At 32.4% G+C, this 23,004-nt stretch overlaps 1 protein-coding gene across 1 annotated transcript in view; it reads right to left on the bottom strand.

Moving 5' to 3' along the window:
* The window catches only part of LOC123654906, a 41,352-nt gene that overhangs the window by 7,236 nt on the left and 11,112 nt on the right, over positions 1 to 23,004 (bottom strand). The window contains exons 6-17 of the mRNA XM_045590762.1: positions 9,460 to 9,643; positions 9,138 to 9,379; positions 8,234 to 8,423; positions 7,914 to 8,103; positions 7,734 to 7,837; positions 7,221 to 7,400; positions 6,726 to 6,907; positions 5,421 to 5,738; positions 4,914 to 4,983; positions 4,665 to 4,823; positions 2,074 to 2,164; positions 567 to 787 (exon numbers count right to left, since the gene is read on the bottom strand). Of these exons, the coding sequence (XP_045446718.1) occupies positions 567 to 787; positions 2,074 to 2,164; positions 4,665 to 4,823; positions 4,914 to 4,983; positions 5,421 to 5,738; positions 6,726 to 6,907; positions 7,221 to 7,400; positions 7,734 to 7,837; positions 7,914 to 8,103; positions 8,234 to 8,423; positions 9,138 to 9,379; positions 9,460 to 9,643 (2,131 nt within the window). The remainder of the gene's footprint in view (positions 1 to 566; positions 788 to 2,073; positions 2,165 to 4,664; positions 4,824 to 4,913; positions 4,984 to 5,420; positions 5,739 to 6,725; positions 6,908 to 7,220; positions 7,401 to 7,733; positions 7,838 to 7,913; positions 8,104 to 8,233; positions 8,424 to 9,137; positions 9,380 to 9,459; positions 9,644 to 23,004) is intronic.

Raw genomic sequence — 23,004 nt, 5'->3', positions numbered from 1 at the left:
CTATTTAGACAGTTGATCTGAAGGGGTAAACTCCAGTCGTGCATCGGAGCTGTGTGAAAACATGAACATTACATATTTTTAATAAAAAAGACATAAACCGTAATTCAATATAAATCCGCTTCAACTAAAAAACCCGCCGTAATAAGCGATGTCAGCGCTTCGCGCGAATCGACGACGGGCCTTTTATGAAATTTCTGCCTACAATCGCTAACAAAATGTTAGAAATAACAGTAGAACATTATATAATTCTACAATTTTATAATGTCGCGTTATATGGAATACGAACAAAGTATTACTATTTTTTCGTCGATCTACGTTGTATTACTCTTCGATGTAATTGAAGTCGGTTTTTTTTTCGTTTGCGAGCAAACACAATTATTTCAAGCAAGATTTACAGCTAAAAAAAATATTTATCATTTATATGCTTATAGCTAAAAGGTTAGAAAGCTAGTTAAAATAGACACAACTGCTTTGAAAACACATTATAAATCCAAGTATGAATATGATAATAAATTCAAAGAAAAGAGTTTTTTAATGCTTATACTACCGGATACTTTTGGACTTACCTCAACGTCAACTTGTACTAAACCATTAAATCTAGATTCAGGCAAATAGACATCAAGATCAAGGTACATATATGTAGGTTGTACGTTGTCCAATAGCCTATATTGTGGGTCATCAACATTGGTGCTATATCCAATCATTTCGAAATCTAACATGTCTTCATCTGGTTCCGCGTGAGCGAAACCCAACAAGAGGACTATAAACGCGACCTTCAATTTATGACCTAGAATAATTTAATATTAAATAAAAATAATGTTCTTTTCTATTTTTAGCAAAATAAATGATGAGAAAATTAACAGATACACACATGCACAATAGTTACTAATTATAATTATCAGTAATACTATTAAACTCTAAATTAAATTTAACTATACATTCAATGATGATGATGATGACTATGATGATGCGTTAGTAATTTATTATTTTTCAAGTAATATTTAATTACTTATCATGAGTGATAAAGCTTTATTTTATATTCCCACTTACCCATGTTGGTCGCGGTGAAATCTATTGCTCGACTGAAATCGTTAATCTATTTTTTTTTTTAATTCCAATTTATCTTTTTTATTTTATCTTTAATCAATTTTACTATCTATAATGTTTCAAGCATTTCACAGTCAATTACAGTTGTATGTAATTAGAGATAACAGTTTTAATGCAAGTATAACTCTTTTGTATAGACTTAAAAAGTAATCATAGTGTGTGTAATCTAATATCTAATTTGCTAAGGCATTCGAAATCCCATGTACATGAATGATGACACCAGCATTCTGCCTCTTGCTGCCGAGCTTGCAGTGGACGATGCTAAGGTGTTTGTATTCGTACTTCAGCCTATTCAAACGCCTTTGTGGAACTTCCAAAAAAAAACTGCTATATCATTACATTGCGCAATATTTCACCATTTACAATTAATTTGTCTAAAGATGCTCCCTTGTTTAAATGTTGAGTTGGCTTTATATAATTTTATCGAATTTTTTGGTGCTGAGCACTTCCGAAATAAGTTTCTTTTCCTTTATATTAATTTATTATGTCGTTTATTTTCATCATATACAGTAATAGCAAGGTTACTATAAACCACATTCCATCTAAAACTAATATTTATATTCAATAAGACAGATTTTTATGCTTTGTTTGGTTTGTAACCATTAATGTTATATCTCTCAGTAATCTAAATCGGTTTATGGTACAGGCTATGGTTGAGTGAGAGATGACATGTAAGGTGAGGTCATGAGGGAAACCAAATCCAATGAAAATCGATCTAACACTAAGTTTATTAAGAATATTTTAAGTATACATAGAAGTAATGAATTCATCCGCATCAGACAAACAGTAATTTCATAAGAAGTCCGTATCAGGCAAATAACAATTTCTTAATAAATAAACCAAATTAAAGGAGGTTATTAGTTTGCAAGACAAAAACATTGCTGAATGTGCGAACCCGTACAATCAGTAAATGAATTTTGCAATTAATTACATGACGACTCGGCCAGTAGGTGTGCGCACGCACACCTGCTGCAGTGACGGTCGCTGCGCCATTGATAATCATTTTTTCTCTCGTATTTGCTAAGTGATCGAACGCCACATTTTCAAACGTTTTTTTCTAAAACGGTGAATATATTTTTTTTAACCCGTAACTATATTATATTTTCGTGATCGTCGCTAAGCGTTCCTCAATATAAGAAAAGTGAGTGTTGATCTTCCCAAAACTGGGTAAGTGATATTTTAATGTCGCAGGCAATTGAAGTAGTTTTTTAGTACAAGTAATCATGCTATAAGACCTAATGTTTGTATTTAATAGTATACGCTTCAGCCTGTAATATCCCACTACTAGGGCATAGGCCTCTTTCCCCATGTAGGAAAAGTAGTCAATAGTACAAATCACATTTAAATTAATTTTCCTTAGATTTCATCGTCTTTCAATTCTACCCTCATTTTTAATATATTTTAAAATAATTGTAGATCTTATCATAAATTAACCTATTTTTCAAAAATGTTAATCTCCACTTCTGGTTTTATGATTCCACTCGGTGCTTTTTTTATAACGCAACGGCTTTGGATGTTCGCAAAGAGTACTGGACCCCTTATTATAATAATAATATAATAATATTTTGATGGCGCATTCCACCCTCGAGCTACCGATTCGTCTGGTTACCCACTCCTGCTGCCATCGGTCGCCAGCGGTTTCCAGTACGCGACTTCCTGGATCACTATGTACGTGGCGTGGTGCAGGAGAGTACCTTAATCGACTTGGCTTAGTTACTTGTGTAGGTTAGGTTAGGTTAGTGGTTAGCCGGCGGGGCTGAGCACGTAGCTAAACCCTTCTGGTTATTAGGTGTCATTACCACCGGGTTGAATATACCTATAATTATATATTATTTATTACCTATATATTTTTAAATAAATTGAGTTGTTTGCGTGGAACCCTGTCGTCTTATTTTCTTCCTTAGTAGACAGGGGAAACCATGACAACATCCATATGCGTATATATAGTAAAAAGCGGCTATTTTAATATTACAAACTGTCACTCCAATTTTATTTATTTGTATTAAATGAATAAAATGGAATCAGTTTATAACAAGGTGTTTGATTTCATAATAATTGTGTTTACTAGCAAACGAAAAAAACCGACTTCAACTACATCGACAAGACATACAACGTAAGTAGACGAAAAAAATTAAAAAACGCACTAGTCATCACTACGATTTTCGAAGGTTCCCCTCGATTTCTCTGGGATTTCATCATCAGTTCTGGGTTCCTTATCAGTATAGTACAGGGATATCTCCTTTTCAAAAAAAAAACGATTAATATGTACGATTTTATTTTTGTGTTACCCACACATTAGGAATTCTAAACATTTTTGAATATCATATCAAAAATTGACCGCTCCAGCGGTCCTACCTGTTATTCCTAATGTGTGGGTAACACAAAAATAAAATCGTATATATTAAAAACAGCATGGTGTCATCTCCTGTCAAAGTTTTTCATTGTAATATGAAACGTTGAATAGTTACGGGTTTCTGTAAAGAACTCACTATAGACGGCGCCACGGTTCGCTTAAACCGAAAATAAAATCATCATATCAAAAGTTTCGATCTAGCGGGTACATCGTTCCATAGCTTAATTGGCTAGAGCGCCGACACGGTCAGTTGGAGACGCGGGTTCGAACCCCGCTGGAGCGGTCAATTTTTGATATGATATTCAAAAATGTTTAAAAAAAGAATTATCAAAATCAGTTCAGTCGGCACGAAGTTATCCCCGAACATAGATTAATACATATATATTTATTTAACCATTACCTGGTATTACGTTTTCTTGGCTTTCTAATAATTAAGCATCGTGAGCATCCGCCATTTTAAGCAAACAATGTTAATTTTTGATTTTAAACTTTTAAACTATAATTCTCATTGATATTTGTAACGTAGAAAAAAAATATTACCAAATGTTGATGCTACTTTGTGATCTCTTCTAGTATTGAAGTAAGAAAATAAATATTAATAAAAACTATTGAATTATATAAAACAAGCCTATTTTTTAATATTTCTGCTCATTTATTCAAGTAAATAGTTAAAACTTACTTGCTAGAAGCAAACATACTAGGGGATACCAGTTACGTATGTCAAATTTACGATACCAGTTTAGGGATATATATATATATATATATATATATATATATATATATATATATATATATATATATATATATATATATATATATATATATATATATATATATATATATATATATATACATATACGGTCGAATTGAGTAACCTCCTCCTTTTTTGAAGTCTGTTAAAAAGAGCTTATTGTATTTTGTACGCATTCTATGTAAGTACTGTAAAATATCTCGTATAAAAAGTCCTGAGAAATGGTGAAAATTGGTTTAATTATTGGAATGAAGTGAGGAATAAGGAATAAAACCGTCTTGGCCACAAAATTATTTATTAAAAATAATAATTGAAAGGTAATATTCAATATTGTATAAAATATATCAAATTACATACTTACTACTATTATACAATAAAATTAATAGCAACTGTTACAATAAAAGTAATAATGCTTAGATTAATTATATTAGCTGAGTCTGGTGCGTCTGGTACATCTGGTACGTCTACATAACCAGTGTCAAAGTACCTAACGAATTCTTCCACGCGACTTTGAGCCCACGCTCGATTCTGTCTAGTCGTTGCAAGCCCCTGTATGCCAGTATTATAGGCTCCACCCAGTAATGCTTGATTTTGATCCAACCATGTTTGGAACTAGAAATGATAATAACATAGTATTAAGATACCTTAAACATAAGTAAATATCAAACGTATTAAATTAAATTGTTAGATATAAATATTCACCTCAGCAATCTGTGCATCAGTTCTTAATCGAGTTGCAATACTGCTTATTGGCGTAGCAGCACTACCAAGACTGTAATATAAGATTGCGTTGAATTAATTAATTGTAACAATGGAAATAAGTTTACAATTTTATACGGATATTTCTAATATTACAACTATAATAATAAAATATGTATAATATCCATGTACGTGTACAGCGTATCATCAAACTGAATTTATGGCGTTAGTATTGATAAATAGATAGATAAATAAATATGTATACGATAAATTGTTTTTAAGTTATGCAACTATGTGTCTATGTTTTTGGTAACATCTAACTGATATCGATACATTTTTTGAAATAAAAAGTTACACGCGTAAACAAATCTATATTTCATGCGAGTACATACTCTGTACACACATACATAAAACTACCAACTACGCCAAAGGGCCAGTTGACTTTTTAATACTAACCATATTTTTATTTTTAACGTAAATTACTTATACCAAAGTAAAAATGATACATACTTATTTATGACCTGATTAATGTTTGATCTCAACCAGGTAAACATTCTCATTACATTTTCTTCATTGCCAGAAATTGCTGAACTCCAAGCTGTGCTAAGATCTTGTGCCCTGATGATGCTGTTATTTGGTGCTACAATGGCGTTCATGAAGTTTTCTAGGCTGGCCTGATTTGATGTACATCCAGCGGCCTGTATCATAACAACAATTTCGCTGGCTAGGTCTTCAGCGAGGAAGCGATTCCAGAAGTAATCAAAATCTTCAGCTGTCCCTTGTCTTAGACCGCTGCAATAGACCCACGGGCGCATATTTGCTGGTATACTGTGAAAATATTTTGAATTAATTTAAATTTCGCGTGCCATCAAAGAGGGAGATTTAAAATGTCTGAAACCTGTCCGCTTAAGTTTACCTTCCAGTATTAAATAATATTCAGCTAGTTGGTCTGTCAGACTGACGGCAAACATTACCTATTTTGTTAACCGACTTCCAAAAAGGAGGAGGTTCTCAGTTCGACTGTATTTTTTTGATTTTTTTTTATGTATGTTACATCAGAACTTTTTACTGGGTGTACCGATTTTAATAATTTTTAATTTAATCGAAATCTGATGTTTATCATGTGGTCACATATAAATTTTATTGAGATCTGATTACAACTTTTAGAGTAATCTTTGATAATGCGTATTTACTTGACTATTTTTCGTCTATACCTACGTTGTCGATGTAATTGAAGTCGTTTTTTTTTTCGTTTGCCACAAACACAATTATTTTATAAAACGAACAACACCTATACATTATATAACCTTATGAATTTTTGGTAGTTACATAATTAATGGCGAATTTAAAATTAGTAAAGCGCACTTGCACGTACGTCCAACACATGTCTGTATGTATGTTCACAAAAACGATCGCTCTATCAGACCGACACGAGCAGTTGTGTCGCAGAATCAGTCAAGAAAAATTTTAATTTTGCCTTTCTTGTAACTATTAATTTTATATTATGTTACATTTACATAAATTTGCCTCTCTAAATAAGTCGTGAGCCTCGGTACAATTGCATATATTGTAAAAAGATGTATAGTTTTTGTAGCTACCAAGATTTCAAAACTGATCTATTGTAACTCGTTAATAGGTAGCTTCTACGTGCGTGGTGATATTGATGATGATATTTACAACAAAATTGTACTAAGGTTCATTGAAAATTGTTCACTGGTTTTTTTGGAATTTTTACTCAGACTAGACTATAATTTTTTGACAAAACCAGTATAAACGAAATATTACTAAGAATTTTTAAAATATAATATAACTTACAAGCCTCCATTTCTCCAACTGTCAAAGTTTTGCTTAGCAGCTGTCATGCATTCTGTGTGTCCGTTATCACATAGGAATGACATAACGTACATTCGAAGTAAGCCATCCATAAATGTATCGCTTGCAGAATCAGCATAACCAAGTCGCTGAGTAATAGCAGTACTAACATTCCTTATTTGACTCTGAAGAACACAAATAGATCATCGCTATAACAAAATGTTAGCGAAAATTTAAAGCATAGTCAAAAATCGTGAAATACTTAGGTATATAATAATTAAGTATACAAATATTAATATTTGCATTTGTTTTTATTATATAACGTTGCACGTTATAAAGGCAATGTGGAGGTGTTGTTGAGGAATCATTGTGACTATCGGACCTATAACTGTACTAAATTATACAAAAACATATTTTATTAATATATATGCATTTCATTAATTTCCGAAACTCTTTATATTTATTGTAACATGAGAAAAAACTTAATAAAAGGCTAACCTGTAACCTTAGTAGATTAGAATTATCGTATGCCAATCGACTAGCTGCAAAGTTAAATCCTGTAATAGCAGCAATCCACGGGCCATAAGCATCTTCCATTTCCAAGAACGATAAGATGTTAAATGCCTTGTCATAAGTCATAACACCAGCTCTAGCAAAAACGAATACATCATCAACAATCTGAAAGAATGGAATTGAAGACATCAAAATCAAATGGTTTTATTTAAAATAAAAATAAAAATCAATATCGTTTTCTAATGTTTACGCGAATTTCACTCATTATAATGAACCAACTTTTTCGGATTAATCGCGATTTATTAAGTTTTTTAGATACCTAGCGTTTCATATACTTTACAGCAAAGAGAAGGAAGTCCTACAGTAACCATGATTGCAAAGTATCCGAAACGTCGGGCATCTAAAAAATTTAATAAACTGCGACAAAATCCGAAAAACTTGTTTCGAAAAATTCAGTGATAATGTAAATCTAGTAAAGCTTTTTTAAGTTATAATTACCTGCGCTCGATTCAATTCATGTATTGATACTCTTTCGGTATTATTTCGCAAAGCTCTGGTAAGGAGAACCCAGTTATTATCATCATAGTTGACTTTGTAATAACCTAATGTAACAAAATATAGTGGAAATTAATTACTGTTATAAAATACAATAATCTAAAAAGTAGGTTATGAATTTACCAGATTGCTGTTTATTGAAAATAACCCATTCGCGTCCTTGTGTGCCTCTTTGAATTGTAGTCACTTCTTCCGTTAAAAATTGTGATGGTTTTAAATTATTAAAGTCAGAAGCTCCTGCTCGGGTCCATGTGATCGGAATCTCCCAGAGGCTGGGAAAACTTGACACTCCCGTATCGCGTTCCCAGCGTGCCTAAAATATGGTCAAATTGTCAAAATTTATTTGATAATTGTAAAATATATTAAAGAATGAGTTCATTGCTTGATTTTTACTTGTAAATGAAAGTTTGACGCTAACAAAAATAATCAAAACATACTATTACCTGAGTTACAGTCATTTCACCTGTTTCTTGACTAATATTGACGGTCAACAAAGGGTGACCGGCCTTTTCAGACCAGCTCCTAAAGTATGAATCTATTGTAATGTTGCCGTATTGAGAAAGCGCACTGTCTTCTATTGCTGCTTCATCCAAAGCTTCAAACAAGTGATTAGGCTCCGCCACTCCAAATTGTCTGTAGATATAATTATATATTATTATTATTTTTATTTTCTTCTCTTGCTTCTTTATTACCTGACAAAGTACGGTATAACTATAATCTGTTTTATTCTGTGTCTTAAATATAATTTGACTAATTTTTTGGCGAGCATTTTATATTTAATCTTCAGTGAAGTAAGTTTGTTCTTCTTTTCATTTTTGTCTGTCTGAATATATTAAGACCACTATGAAGTTAATAATCATATATCAATAATAATAATCATTGTGGTTCATTAATACGTAGTGCGATTTCGTGTATTATTTTTTATTAAAAAGTAAATATATTAGAGTAGGCCAGACGGAAAATGTTGCAGCCATGAATTAAGTGGCAGGTATATTTAATTTACATATATGTTGTTATAGTACGTGCGTGCCTGATGATCGCGTGGGATGCGGGCGACGGGAGGCGGCGGGGAGCACCAGTGACGGTGCGAGCGCAGCGGCGACAGATTCAATTATTATCCGCGACGCCGAGCCGTCAGCACTAAATGTTTTTATCCGCAACGCCAAGCCATCGCCAAGTCCATAGTTTTATATATTTTTATAATTTATATACAACAATATATGATATAAAGAAATACAGTCCATTTCATTAACCAGCATCGGGTAACCAGTTTTCCCTAACCACTGCAGCACAGGGCACTAGCCCCAACATATTTATATTCATATACATATAATTATATCATCTTACCTATTGGTAAGATACTTGCGAAGTCCTTTCACGAAAGTTTGTTCACCAAGTAAATGTTGAGTCATTCTCAAAACTGAAGCACCTCTTGCGTAGGTAATAGTGGAGAAGTGGGCACTAACAGAAGAAGGACTATTGACAGCCGGATTAGTGAGGGCGTGAGCTGTATCAACGGAGTCAGACAACATAGAAGTTTGAAGCTGCTCTACAATGAATCTAATATCATATCCAAGTTCAGGAGCCACCTTGAAAAATAATATTAATCGTTACTAGGAATAGACATATGATAACTTGAAATTTTCTGTATGTATAAATGTAGACAAACCGATTGTGTTAGATAGTATTGGTAAAATCTGGCAAATCCTTCGTTCAACCATAAATTGTCCCACCAAGCGCAGGTTACAAGATTACCAAACCACATATGTGCAACCTCGTGGGATACTATATTGGCTACACGTTGCCTGTAGAAATGATTGGAATTTTGTGGATCGTAGAGAATCAGAGCTTCTCTGCAAACAAAAAAAATACCAAAATTATCGTTACATTATTCAACCAAAAAATAACATTATTTATTATTACATTATTATAAACATACCTGTACGTCAGCAATCCCCAATTTTCCATAGCACCAGCTGAAAAATCGGGAATAGCAGCTTGTTTCATGTTTATGTTTTCAGCCATAGTGTAATATGAAATATTAGTGTATCTTTCCATAGCGTCGAGTAAGAGTTCACCAATTTCAAGTGCCCATTCGCCAGTATTATTAGCATTATCTCTAGCATATATGTCAAATGGACGGTTAACATTATTGTTAGAAGATACTCTTTGATAATGAGATACTATAAACGCAACTAAATAGGATGAAGTTAGAGGTGTAGTGTAAAAAGTTTCTGCGATCCTTCCATTGCTCAGGCTAAAAGAATAGTAACAATGTTTTAAAACTAGTTCAATGTGAAATTATCTTGAAATTATTATATTGAAAAGTTACTTACGTTGAGTTGCTTCTGATCGGCATATTTGATATACTTGGACTGAAAGATGCTTCTCTATTGATAGTTATATCGAAATAGGCTTTGAAGGAAGGTTCATCGTAACAAGGAAAAGCTTCACGAGCATGACCTGGCTGGAATTGAGTAGTGGCCATCCACCTATTAATTGAAATAATTGTATTATTACTAAAGCATACCTATACTGAAATATATTTATTCTAATAGTTCGTTAACTTCTAAGACATTTTGTAAAGTGTAGATGAATAAAAATGTAAGTTCTATAAACATATACGAAATTTTTCCAAATAATGTCATTTAAAATTTAACATTAAATGGGTAATATTGACAATCACTGTAGTGTATCAGCGCGTGTGCTGCATGGACGCCTAGAAACCTACGATTGCGGGTTCGATTCCCGTTCGGGATGAATACTAAGTTGTATATAACAAATATTTGCTTCAGGTATGGGTGTGAATCTCCCCATCGTGCCTTGGAGCTCACGTAAAAACGGTCCCGGTTGTTATCATAGATAACAAGCGGTCGTTACTCGCAGTAAGGAACATATCCACCAACAAGCAGTAGAACAGGGCGATGAATTAAGCTCCTAGATAACTCTTCTCCAACATGGAGGAAGAGGAAGAGACCAGGTTTTATTATTTACACGTATCTATCAAGTATAGCATTACAGTATCTAGAGTCCCATACCTGTGTCTGATACGCCGTGATTAAAAGTGCTTAAGGTACTTAAATATGCAGTGTCTGCTTTAATTTATAATTATTTTGAATTGTAAATTAAGCTAATAATTTGATTTATTTCTGTAAAAGCTAAACATTTATCTCAGATCAGATCTCTTTCAGAATCGTATAACCTTGATTTCATAAACTACAATGACAATAAAAATAGACTATACGATGCTTCGCCTAGTAGAATAAATTTTAAAAGATAAACTACATACTTGTCCATCTTAGTATTTAAAAATTGGATATAGTTGATAGGCAAAACCATTTTTTTCCTTAAAAAAACTTCCGCCATCTTTAATTTAGGTTCTTTTAGTAAAAAAACTAAATATTTTTTATGGATTAAGACGATTCAAAGGCTGAGAAGTTAAAGCATTTCATTACTAATTTTTCTTCAAGAAATCCAACTAAATTCACGACTGAATTATTTGGAAAAATCTTACGAGTATGTTTGTATAAATTTACCTTGGTCCAGTAGAATCTCTGTAGTAACTTCTATAGAATCCTCGCATATCGTCTTGGAGACGACCAGTATAATTCACTGATACAACGTACTCCGTATCCATTTGTAAATATTCAGTAGTACGAATTCTTAAGAAACTGTAAACTGGCTCACATTCAAATGTATTATTAGCGAGACTTATTGATTGATTATTTAAAGTGACGTTTAAAGAGTGAATTGTAAGGTCGTAACAATGCATAACGATTTCACTAACGTTCGCCACTGTGGGCCTTATGTATATAGAGGCTTCACCGTCAAAAGTAAATGGTTGGATAGGAGGAGTAACAACATCAAAATACGGAGTCAAACTGACTACGTATCGGGATGGTCGCGTGGTGGTGGGCAGGCGATATGCTGGGTTTCGCATCATTCTCCAATAGTCCACCCACTCATCTTCAGGTATCGGTATGGGGCTCAAAGCTGACAGGCTCTGCAAGAGAGCTGCCCCTAATATGAAGGTATACCAGCGAACAACCTTTAATAAAAAAATGTTATTAGAAAATTACAAATGACGTAGTTTAATCTAAATGTATAAAATCGTTGAGTCATTATCACAAAATCTCAAAAATCGCTGCACGCATAAAAATGAAATTCACTAGAGGGGCATCCACTAAAGACTGATTTTTCAACAGAACAGGATTAACGTTCTGTAACTGAGGTGGTAGCGTGTCAGATACCTCTGGCCAGACCAACCGCGTAATGCTGTCTCGCTCAGTACCTTCCTAAAACGGTTTCCGCTACCAGAAAAAGAGAAGACTCTAAGATAGTTTATAATTAGTAAAAGTCCAGTAAGAACGGATTTTGTGTGGGGGGGGGGGTGCCTCAAAGTTTCTTACAAAAGTCCTTCATTATTTGTGCTACAAACTAAAAATCGTCCGCTCATAACGGATTTTGTGATTTGACCAGATTAATTTGGTCTAAGGGCGCTCGAGATTCGCTATGACAGTCCTTCCTTTTTAAGGTACAAACACACACATACAGTTTTTAGTTAATAGACGTCACCTCAGAACAGATTTTAAAAAATTATACCTCTAAGAAAGTGAAATAGTGGTGGAAACTTTATATGACAAGTCTGTCGTTTTTTTAAATTAGAAGCATGAACTTTAATTTTTTGACTGCTAACTAAAAATTAATAAATTTGTTTTTCAGCATTTATAGCCAATCGACCCTACCCTTAAAGTTATGAAATAGGTGTTGAAAGTTAAACCGTTTTTTTTTTCAGAATACGATTAAAACTGAGTAAACACATTTTTCAGATTTTGTGAAAATTCTAAAATGTAATAATATAAATTTGTAAGGAAGTCCAAGATGGACTTAGATGGACTTCTGAAGTTAGAAGCTTGAAACTTTGTTAAAATTTTGCATGATGAAATAAATATTTCCATTAAATTTATCAAAAAATTGCATGATTTTCCAAATTATTGATAGTTTAAAAGTAGCATTGATATCAGTTCTTGAAAAAAAAATACTGATAAGCCAGTAAGAAGTAATTTCCGTCTTTATTAAGTTTTTATGCCATCGGATAAGAAAGGCAACATATATAATTATGATACAATCAGTAGTTCGGGTTATAGATGTTTGTACAGATAGTCGTGAATGTTTCAAACAACGCAGTAGAATATTGATCAAACAGCTATAAAACATCAAACCCAAAAATTGACTGGCACACTAATTCATCAGAAGCCATAAAGATATTTAAGGCAAAGCTTTGGTGTACCGGTTACAGCACAGTTTTTTGTAGATATTGGCTATTATTTGTTCTTTGCGGGCTCTTAAAGTCAAAGTTAATGTCCTAATCTCGAAGGTACTGATAAATCACCTGCAAGCTTTCTAACCTACCAAAAGAGTTTCATTGTATGAAGACAGAATTTAGTTCAACTGGCACATTTGAGTCACGTCCTAATTTTCTACGATTTTATTTGATAAAGAACGTGGCTAAGCTAAGTAACAGTGATGACTCACTTTTTTGACATGATTAGACTACAAGCAAGGTTAAAAAGCAGGCATGGAAAAAATTACAGAACACGTATTCACACGCGCTTTCCATATAGAAGAACTAAACGCGCTCTAAATCGATTTTAATAGATTTGGAAATACGGGTATTAATATTATTATTATTATTATATTGATTATCCATCTATTATATATTTTTTTAAATCTAATTCTGTACAACTCCAACAAAATCTTGATAATTATTCTAATAAAGTATTCATATCCTTTTATGTGTTCAAATGTTATTTAGAGTACGTAGTTAGCATATTAAAAATGTAAATCGCTATCGTTTAATGAAGTTTATTTCCAAATTTTTATCACTGATTACGACATTTATTTAAACTCTTGTATCTTGTCATTACTATATTTTTAACCGACTTCAAAAAAAGGAGGAGGTTACTCAATTCGACCGTATATATATATATATTATGTATGTTCGGGGATAACTCCGTCGTTTATGGACCGATTTTGATAATTCTTTTTTTTTTTGTTGGAAAGGAAATATTCCTAGTTTGGTACCATGATAAGGAAACCGGGATCTGATGATGGGATTCCAGAGAAATCGAGGGAAACCCTCGAAAATCCGCATAAATTTTTACTGGGTATACCGATTTTGATGATTTTTAATTTAATCGAAAGCCGATGTTTATCATGTGGTCACATTTAAATTTCATCGAGATCTGATTAAAACTTTTGGAGTAATCTTTGATAATGCGTAATTACTTGACTATTTTTTCGTCTACCTACGTTGTATTACATGTCGATATAATTGAAGTCGGTTTTTCTTCGTTTGCCTGCAAACACAATTATTCTTAAAATGTTTTTGTTATTATTTTATTTTTATTAATAAAAGTTTTTGGGAGTTTACTCTTAAGAATCGATTTTCATATAAGGCCCCTGGTATAAAACAAATATTAAATCTACTGAACAAATGACCTCTTTACGTTTTTGTAACTGACTTCGTTTATTTGATTCGTTTATTTACCATTTGATATGATAGAAATATTTTTATTACGCTACTAAGCTTTTTTTGTATATAAATCTTTTTCTTAAGCTAGTAAGCCTTTTTTGTGCGACTTTAGACAGTCAATTTGAAGAAGTAAACTCCAGTCGTGCGTCGGAGCTGACACACACACACACTTTTTTTTCACTTTATATTGTTTTGGATCCGAAAATATCGAACGTGAGTAAAATAGTAATACTTCATATTCCTTAAAAATTATTGCTTTCAAGCAGTGTTGTATTCCTTTGGTGAATAAGGTGACCAGAGCTCCTGAGGGATTGGGGGTCGGCGTCTATAAGATACGGTAATCGGTTACCATCAGGTGAGCCATGCGTTTATTTGCTGACTTAGTTGTATAAAAAATATACAATCACACGTAGTGGTAGAGAACAACTTAGAAAGAGTAAGCATCCTCTAAAATACGTCATCGCATATATCTATATACCTACATTTATACATGTCAATAGTATTTACAGCTTTATATTTGAAAACAGTCATTAAAATTCATAATTTGATAAAAAAATATCCATCATTTCGATTGTTGCTTTATCTATCGGATTATATTATAGGTATTGCCAATGCTACGATCAAGGTCATTGAAAGTGTGAATTATGTTAATTGTTGTATAAATGAACAAAAATTTCAAAGTACGTATATATTTTTATTATTTTTTAAAAATAATGAGTTTTTTTAAACTTTTATTATATTTATAATGGTAATTATAAGTTATCTTAATTATTAAGAACAGAAGCATTATTATAAATATTAATGAAATATAAAGAAATAGATCCAATAAATATGAAAAACTGAATCTTTTCAAACAGACTTCAAGATTACTTAGAAAAGTAAATTTACAAAGTATATCTTAATATAGACTATTATAGTCATTTTCTAGCCTTACCGAGATTCGATAACTAAAGACAATTTATTATCTAAACTTTTAACTTAAATGATCATTGTAAAATCGGTCGTAGTATTTAATTATAGGCGAATACATTAGACTTAATAAACTTTGTAAAGTCTGAAACTTAAGGTTACGACACCATCATTCTATACCATAGCAAAGTTAATGTGACTATCATATAAAGTGACGTCATAACGTCTATATAAGTTCTGGAATGGAATGTCAGTAGCCATCTTGAAAAATTTTATTTGATACACAAAATGTTGGTCTAGACGAGTAATTATTCTACTATTGCCATTGTTTTTTATATATTATTACACAATTATAGTAGTATTTTATTTTTATGCTTAAGAATTTTAACAAAAATCATGTGTACTTATTGTTTACAAATAATTACAACAAAAAAAAATTATAAATTATTTATTCATCGACGATGTTTTGTAAATCGCAATTAGCGTTTAAGTTTATATGAGCTTAAGATATTTATTATATTACTAGCTGTGCTACACAGTTTCACCCGCGTTAAATTGAGGAAAAAGTTTCTGAGATATCGCGTTTAAACAAACAAACAAACTTTTCAACTTTATAATATTAGTATAGATGTATAATAGATTTGCTCGCAAAGATTGTCGTGTATAATAAAAAACGGTTGGTTATTTCATTTCTATCTGAACGGTAAGTACTCGGGTACGGTAAGTCGGTTTTCCCGATTTTGCAGGAATTTCGGGATAAAAAGTAGCCTACATATTGCTCCATAACCTTTTCTATCTTCTAATGAAAGTCTCATAAAATCGGTTCGGCCGTTTTGCAAATTATCCCAAAAAAGCAGAAAAACAGACAGACAGACAAAAGCTTTAAAAACGATTGTTTCAGTATCGTATAAATAAATACATACAGTTGGTAAAACACAGTTACTATGAAATCACAGACAGACATTTCAATTTTATTTATATGTAATTATGAAGGTATAGAATAAAATTATATTAAATTGTCTAGTATTTAAATATAAAAAGTATTTTTTTTTATTATTAAAAATTATATTCATTATTGTGTAATTGAGTGGGTCGAATTTAAACCTAAAAAAAATTATAAATAATTTTACATACCATTTTCGCTGGGGTTTTTGAATAAACTAACATCAAAATCTTACTTTTCAAAACATATATCAATCGTTATTATCAAAATTCGTTCTAATCTAATCTTATCATTATTATTGTTAATGTAAAGTATTTTAAAATAAATATATTTGATCAAATATTATAATAACAATTGACTAGCCTTGTAGACCATTCGGATATTATAATTATTAATCTCTTATACTATTAAACGAGCAATTCTTGTATATATATATATATCTATAATATATATAAAAGCGAAAGGTCACTCACTCATCACAAAATCTCCGAAACTATAACACCTACAAACTTGAAATTTGGCAGGTAGGCTCCTTATAGGACGTAGGCATCCGCTAAGAACGGATTTTACGAAACTCGACCCCTAAGGGGGTAAAACGGGGGTTGCAAGTTTGTATGAAAGTCATATGTTTTTGAAGTAAGAGACTTGAAATTTAAAATGTATGCTCTATAGATGATAAAAAGGCGTCCAAATAATGTATCTTTAGAAATCAACCCCTTTTTGGGGTTAAAACGGGGGATGGTAGGTGGACTCACTGATCACGAAATATCCGAAACTATAACACCTACAAACTTGAAATTTGGCAGGAAGGCTCCTTATAAAGTGTAAACATCCGCTAAGAACGGATTTTACGAAATTCAACCCCTAAGGGGATAAAACGGGGGTTGGAAGTTTGTATGAAAGTCCCATGATTTTGAAGTAAGAGACTTGAAATTTAAAATGTATGCCTTATAGATAATGAGAAGGAGTCCAAATAATCTATCTTTAGAAATCAACTCCCTTTTGGGGTTAAAATGGGGGATGGTAGGTTTACTCACTCACCACGTAATCTCCGAAATCATAACACCTAAAAACTTGAAATTTGGCGGATAGGCTCCTTATAGGGCGTAAACATTCGCTAAGAACGGGTTTTACGAAATTCGACAACTAGAGGGGTAAAACGGGGGTTGAAAGTTTGTATGAATATCTTATGTTTTTGAAGTAAACGACTTGAAATTTAAAATGTATGCTCCATAGATGGTGAGGAGGTCTCTAAACAATGTATCTTTAGAAATCAACTCCCTTTCGGGGTTAAAACGGGGGATGGTACATTGACTCTTCATCACGAAATCTCTGAAACTATAACAGCTACAAACTTGACGTTTGATAGGTAGGTTCCTTATAGAGCGTAAACATCCGCTAAGAACAAATTTTACGAAACTCGACCCCTAAGGGGATAAAACGGGGGTTGGAAGTTTGTACGAAAGTCCTATGTTTTTGAAGTAAGAGACTTGAAATTTAAAGTGTATGCTCTATAGATGGTGAGGAAGTGTCCAAATAATGTATATTTAGAAATCAACTCCTTTTTGGGGTTAAAACGGGGGTTCGTAGGTTGACTCACTGATCACGAGATCTCCAAAACTATAACACTTACAAACTTGAAATTTAGCAGGTAGGCTCCTTATAGATTGTAGACATCCACTAAGAACGGATTTTACGAAACTCGACCCCTAAGGGAGTAAAACGGGGGTTGGAAGTTTGTATGAAAGTCCTATGTTTTTGAAGTAAGCTACTTGAAATTTAAAATGTATACTCTATAGATGGTGAAGAGGTATCCAAATAATTTATCTTTAGAAATAAATTCTCTTTTGGGGTTAAAACAGGGGATGGTAGATTGACTCATTCATCATGAAATCTCCGAAACTATAAGAGCTACAAATTTGTTATTTGACAGGTAGGTTCCTTATAAGGCGTAGACATCTACTAAGAACTGATTTTACGAAACTCGACCCTTAAAGGGGTAAAACGGGGGTTGGAAGTTTGTATGAAAGTCCTATGTTTTTGAAGTAAGAGACTTGAAATTTAAAATGTATGCTCTATAGATGATGAGAAAGTGTACAAATAATGTATATTTAAAAATAACCTCCCTTTTAGGGTTGAAACGGGGGATGGTAGGTTGACTCTCTCATCACGAAATCTCCGAAACAATAACAGCTACAAATTTGACATTTGGCAGATTGATTTCTTATAGAGCGTAGACACTCGCTAAGAACGGATTTTATGAAACTCGACCCCTAAGGGGATAAAAGGGGGGTTAGAATTTTGCATGAAAGTCCTATGTTTTTGAAGTAAACGACTTGAAGTTTAAAATGTATGCTTTATAGATGGTGAGGAGGTGTCCAAACAATGTATCTTTAGAAATCAACTCCTTTTTGGGGTTAACACGGGGGATGGTAGATTGACTCATTCATCACAAAATCTCCGAAACTATAACAGCTACAAATTTGACATTTGATAGTTAGGTTTCTTATAGGGCTTGAACATCCGCTAAGAACAAATTTTACGAAACTCAACCCCTAAGGGGGTGAAATGGGGGTTGCAAGTTTGTATGAATATCTTATGTTTTTGAAGTAAACGACTTGAAATTTAAAATGTTTGCTCCATAGATGGTGAGGAGGTCTCTAAACAATGTATCTTTAGAAATCAACTCCCTTTCGGGGTTAAAACGGGGGATGGTACATTGACTCATTCATCACGAAATCCCCGAAACTATAACAGCTACAAATTTGAAATTTGATAGGTAGGTTCCTTATAGAGCGTAAACATCCGCTAAGAACAAATTTTACGAAACTCGACCCCTAAGGGGATAAAACGGGGGTTGGAAATTTGGATGAAAGTTTTATGTCTTTGAAGTAAGAGACTTGAAATTTAAAGTATATGCTCTATAGATTGTGAGGAGGTGTCCAAATAATACATCGTAATCTATATATATAAAAGAGAAAGGTCACTGACTCACTCATCACGAGAACCCAAAAACAGCTGGAAGGTCCATCCATCTAGGATGGATAAAGATGAAATTTGGCAGGGAGTTAGATTATAGTTAGTAGATAATAGTAGTAGAGTAGAGAGATTTAGCGATATACCAACGCTAAGGGGGTTTAATTGGGGTTGATAGTTTGTATGAAACATATAGAGCCTGAAAATAAAACTAAAAATGTGGTGTATAAAGAGGTTTTATAAAAACAAGTATTAAATTATACTAAATTGTGCCTTTTAAAAAGTTACTCAGTGTGATAAGCATTTCAAGTGACTGAAATAAAAAAAAATGCGTTAAAAATCTTAATAGTAATGCATATTTTCATAACCACGCGGATGTAGTCGCGGGCAACAGTTAGTGTATTATAAAACAAAGTCCCCAAAAGTGTATGTGATCGATTTGCTCAAAATCTACTGAACGGATTTTCATGCGGTTCAAGAGGAAGGTTTACGGAACGGCTAAGCCGATTATAATGAGAGTTTAACTGGAAGTGTGCCGGGAAAACTTTGTGACACACTGATTTCAACGCGGGCGAAGCCGCGGGCACAGCTAGTATATATATATATATAATCTGGATCTCGGAAACGGCTCCAACGATTTTCATAAAATTTAGTATATAGGGGGTTTCGGGGGAGATAAATCTATCTAGCTAGGATCCATTTTCAGAAAATGTCGTTTTATCCCTGTTTTTAGGGAGTGAAAAAAATATCGTTAGAATACGAAGGTAAATTTCGCATGTGTCAAGTTAGTTGCAATAGCTCGGTGGGAAATCGGCCGGTCGGGATCAACCGAGAAGATCATGGTTCATCTTTTCTTTTTTTTTCTAAATACACTCGTTATTTTTTATTTAAATAGGCAGTTCTTATTTTTTATTATTATGACAGTAAAATCGAAAAATATTATTCATATTTTATCATTATTATTTTTTAATTGTTTTTTATTTTTGATTTTTTTTTTATTTATATTTTTTATTATTGTCGGTAAAAAAAATATTATTCATATTTTATAAATATGTAATTCGTAAATACGATTTCCAAAAAAACACGATTTGTTGGAGCGCCTATCAGTTTTGAGAAGCAATTACTCTCAATCTTGTAATTGTGTATTTTATATCAATTTTTAATTTATCGTTATTTTTTATTTTTATTTTGTGTTAATTCATTATTAGTAATTGTGTTTGCAGGCAAACGAAAAAAAAATCGACTTCAATTACATCGACAGGTAATACAATGTAGGTACACGGAAAAATAGTCAAGAAATACGCATTATCAAAGATTACTCCAAAAGTTGTAATCAGATCTCGATGAAATATGACCACATGATAAATATCGGCTTTCGATTAAGTTAAAAATCATCAAATTCAGTACACCCAGTAGTATGTTAAGTATTATGTAGTTAATGTAAAGTTATGTAGATTTTCAAGAGTTTCCCTCGATTTCTCTAGGATCCCATCATCAGATCCTGGTTTCATTATCATGCTACTACACCAGGGATATCTTCTTTCCACCTAAAAAAGAATTATCAAAATTCTTTCATAAACGACGAAGTTATCCCCGAACATACATTAATATATATACTAGCGACCCGCTCCGGCTTCGCACGGGTATAAAATATAATTATAGCCTATGTCATTCACTGAAAAAAAAAATGATTAAAATCAATCCAGTAGTTTTGCTTTATTCATTACTGCCCGTGGCCCGCACGCGTTAACTTTAGAGTAAAAGCCGGCAGGAACTGCCGCAAACGCTACGTACCGCAATTTTTAAATCTATAATATCTTCAAAAATATTTATTTAAATCATATACTGTAAAGGGCCATATAGATCTATATTAAATCAACAATGTATTTAAGGTATTTAATTAGATAAGAATTAATGCTGTATTGATTAAAATCGCTTTGAAAATTAGCCATTATTTGTCGTAAGAAGTAAATGACAAAAAAATTTTATTGTGGGATATTCATAAGAGATAGACATATATACCATAGCGGAGTTTTCTGTAGAACTTTTCAATGTGTATAATACTTAGTACATTATTTTGATAAATCTCGTAGGGTTCAGGCTGCGTTTGCAATGTAAGCGGAAAAATTGTAATTATTTACGACATCACAATAGAAACCTCAAAAATAACAGTATATCTCCACTATTTAATGCATGTTATTATAGATATAAACCTTCCTCTTCAATCACTCTATCTATTAAAAAAAACCGCATCAAAATCCGTTGCGAAGTTTTAAAGATTTAAGCATACATAGGGACATAGGGACAGAGAAAGCGACTTTGTTTTATACTATGTGGTGATATATATATCGCAACTTCGGTGCAACAAAGTCACAACAGCTCATTTCTTAATTTTACAGGAGAGGACTTTTAATATTTTTTTTTTCGCTTTTACTTCCTCATTTCTGGATTATTATTTATGGTAGGTTTGAAATCTTTATAAAATTAATAGTTTACTTTCTTTGCTATAGTTTAAAAATCTTGTATTAAATTATCAAAAAGTCCTAATAAAAGACATAACAAAAAAAGTGTCCTGAATTGTGACTTTGTTGCACCGAAGGTGCGATATATATATATTGAGTTTCCTTCAGCCGAATTGAGTAACCTCCTCCTTTTTTTGAAGTCGGTTAAAAAAGACTTCATCCAAACCGGCAGCGAATCATTTTAACTCTCTCTTCTACTACTAATCTTTCACGATTTATTAAAAAATACCGAGCGGAGCTCGGTCAACCAGGTACTAGTATTAAAAAGCATGTAACCGATGAAAAACTATATTTAAATAATCATAATAAATCATAATAATAATAAATAAATGCGATGTTAAATGATTATCGGAAAATGATAGAACCTAATTGTAATTATAAAAAATTTGCATATTTTTTCTGTATTATCAGGGCTTAAATATTTGCGTTTGCTCGTAAAAGAAATAAAATCTACTTCAATTACATCGACAAGTAATAAAACGTAATTAGACGAAAAAATAATCAAGTAAATTACGTATTATTAGATGTGACTTAAAAAAGTACTTGTCAGATTTCGATTAAATTATGAGACACGGATAATATAATCAATAAAATGGGAGCACATGATACCCCCCCCCCACTGAGAATCTTCTTCTTTTTTGAAGTCGTTTAAAAAGATGTTGACCTGCTGAGCGACTGATAGACAAGTTGAAAGTTTACCTGATTAACTCACTGTGTAACTCGCTCATAAATAAATAAATATCTTATAACATACACACACGGTCGTCTCTTCCTATGGTAAGCAACTTAATGCTTGTGTTAGAGATAACAGTCGACTGTTATAACTATATATTTTTTTATTTATAAAATATACATAGAAATAATGGATATATAAATATATAAATACAAATATTACACCCAGACTCAGGCGAGAATCGAACCCGCAACTCCCGGCACAGTAAGCACTACAAACTGCGCACACGGGCTAGTCTAGTAGTAGTACTCATTACTTCTTCTAACCCTTACCCCTAATTTTTGTTGCTAGGGAAATACAATTAAAGTCTTAAGTTTAAGGGTAATCAAAGTTTAATAAACCTTAATTATTTTTGAAGTTAGAGAAATGTAAATTTATTTTTGAGCGTCGGATATAGGTAATCTATAAAAATACAAAATTAATTTCTTTATATTAAAAAAACCATAATGGCAACAATAAAAAAAAACAAAAACATTTTAGTTCTTCGTAATTTAAAGTCAATTTTTACTCAAATTTGGTCGAAAATAAGAAAGAATAATCTCTATATACATATTACGACGAGCAGTGGTGTCTTCGGTGTGACAAAGCCAGCCCTG

The sequence above is a fragment of the Melitaea cinxia genome, chromosome 7 (genome assembly GCF_905220565.1).
Source record: "Melitaea cinxia chromosome 7, ilMelCinx1.1, whole genome shotgun sequence".
NCBI classification, from domain to species: domain Eukaryota; kingdom Metazoa; phylum Arthropoda; class Insecta; order Lepidoptera; family Nymphalidae; genus Melitaea; species Melitaea cinxia.
The sequence above is the reverse complement of the archived record's forward strand: the minus strand, read 5'-3'. Positions and strand labels throughout refer to the sequence as shown.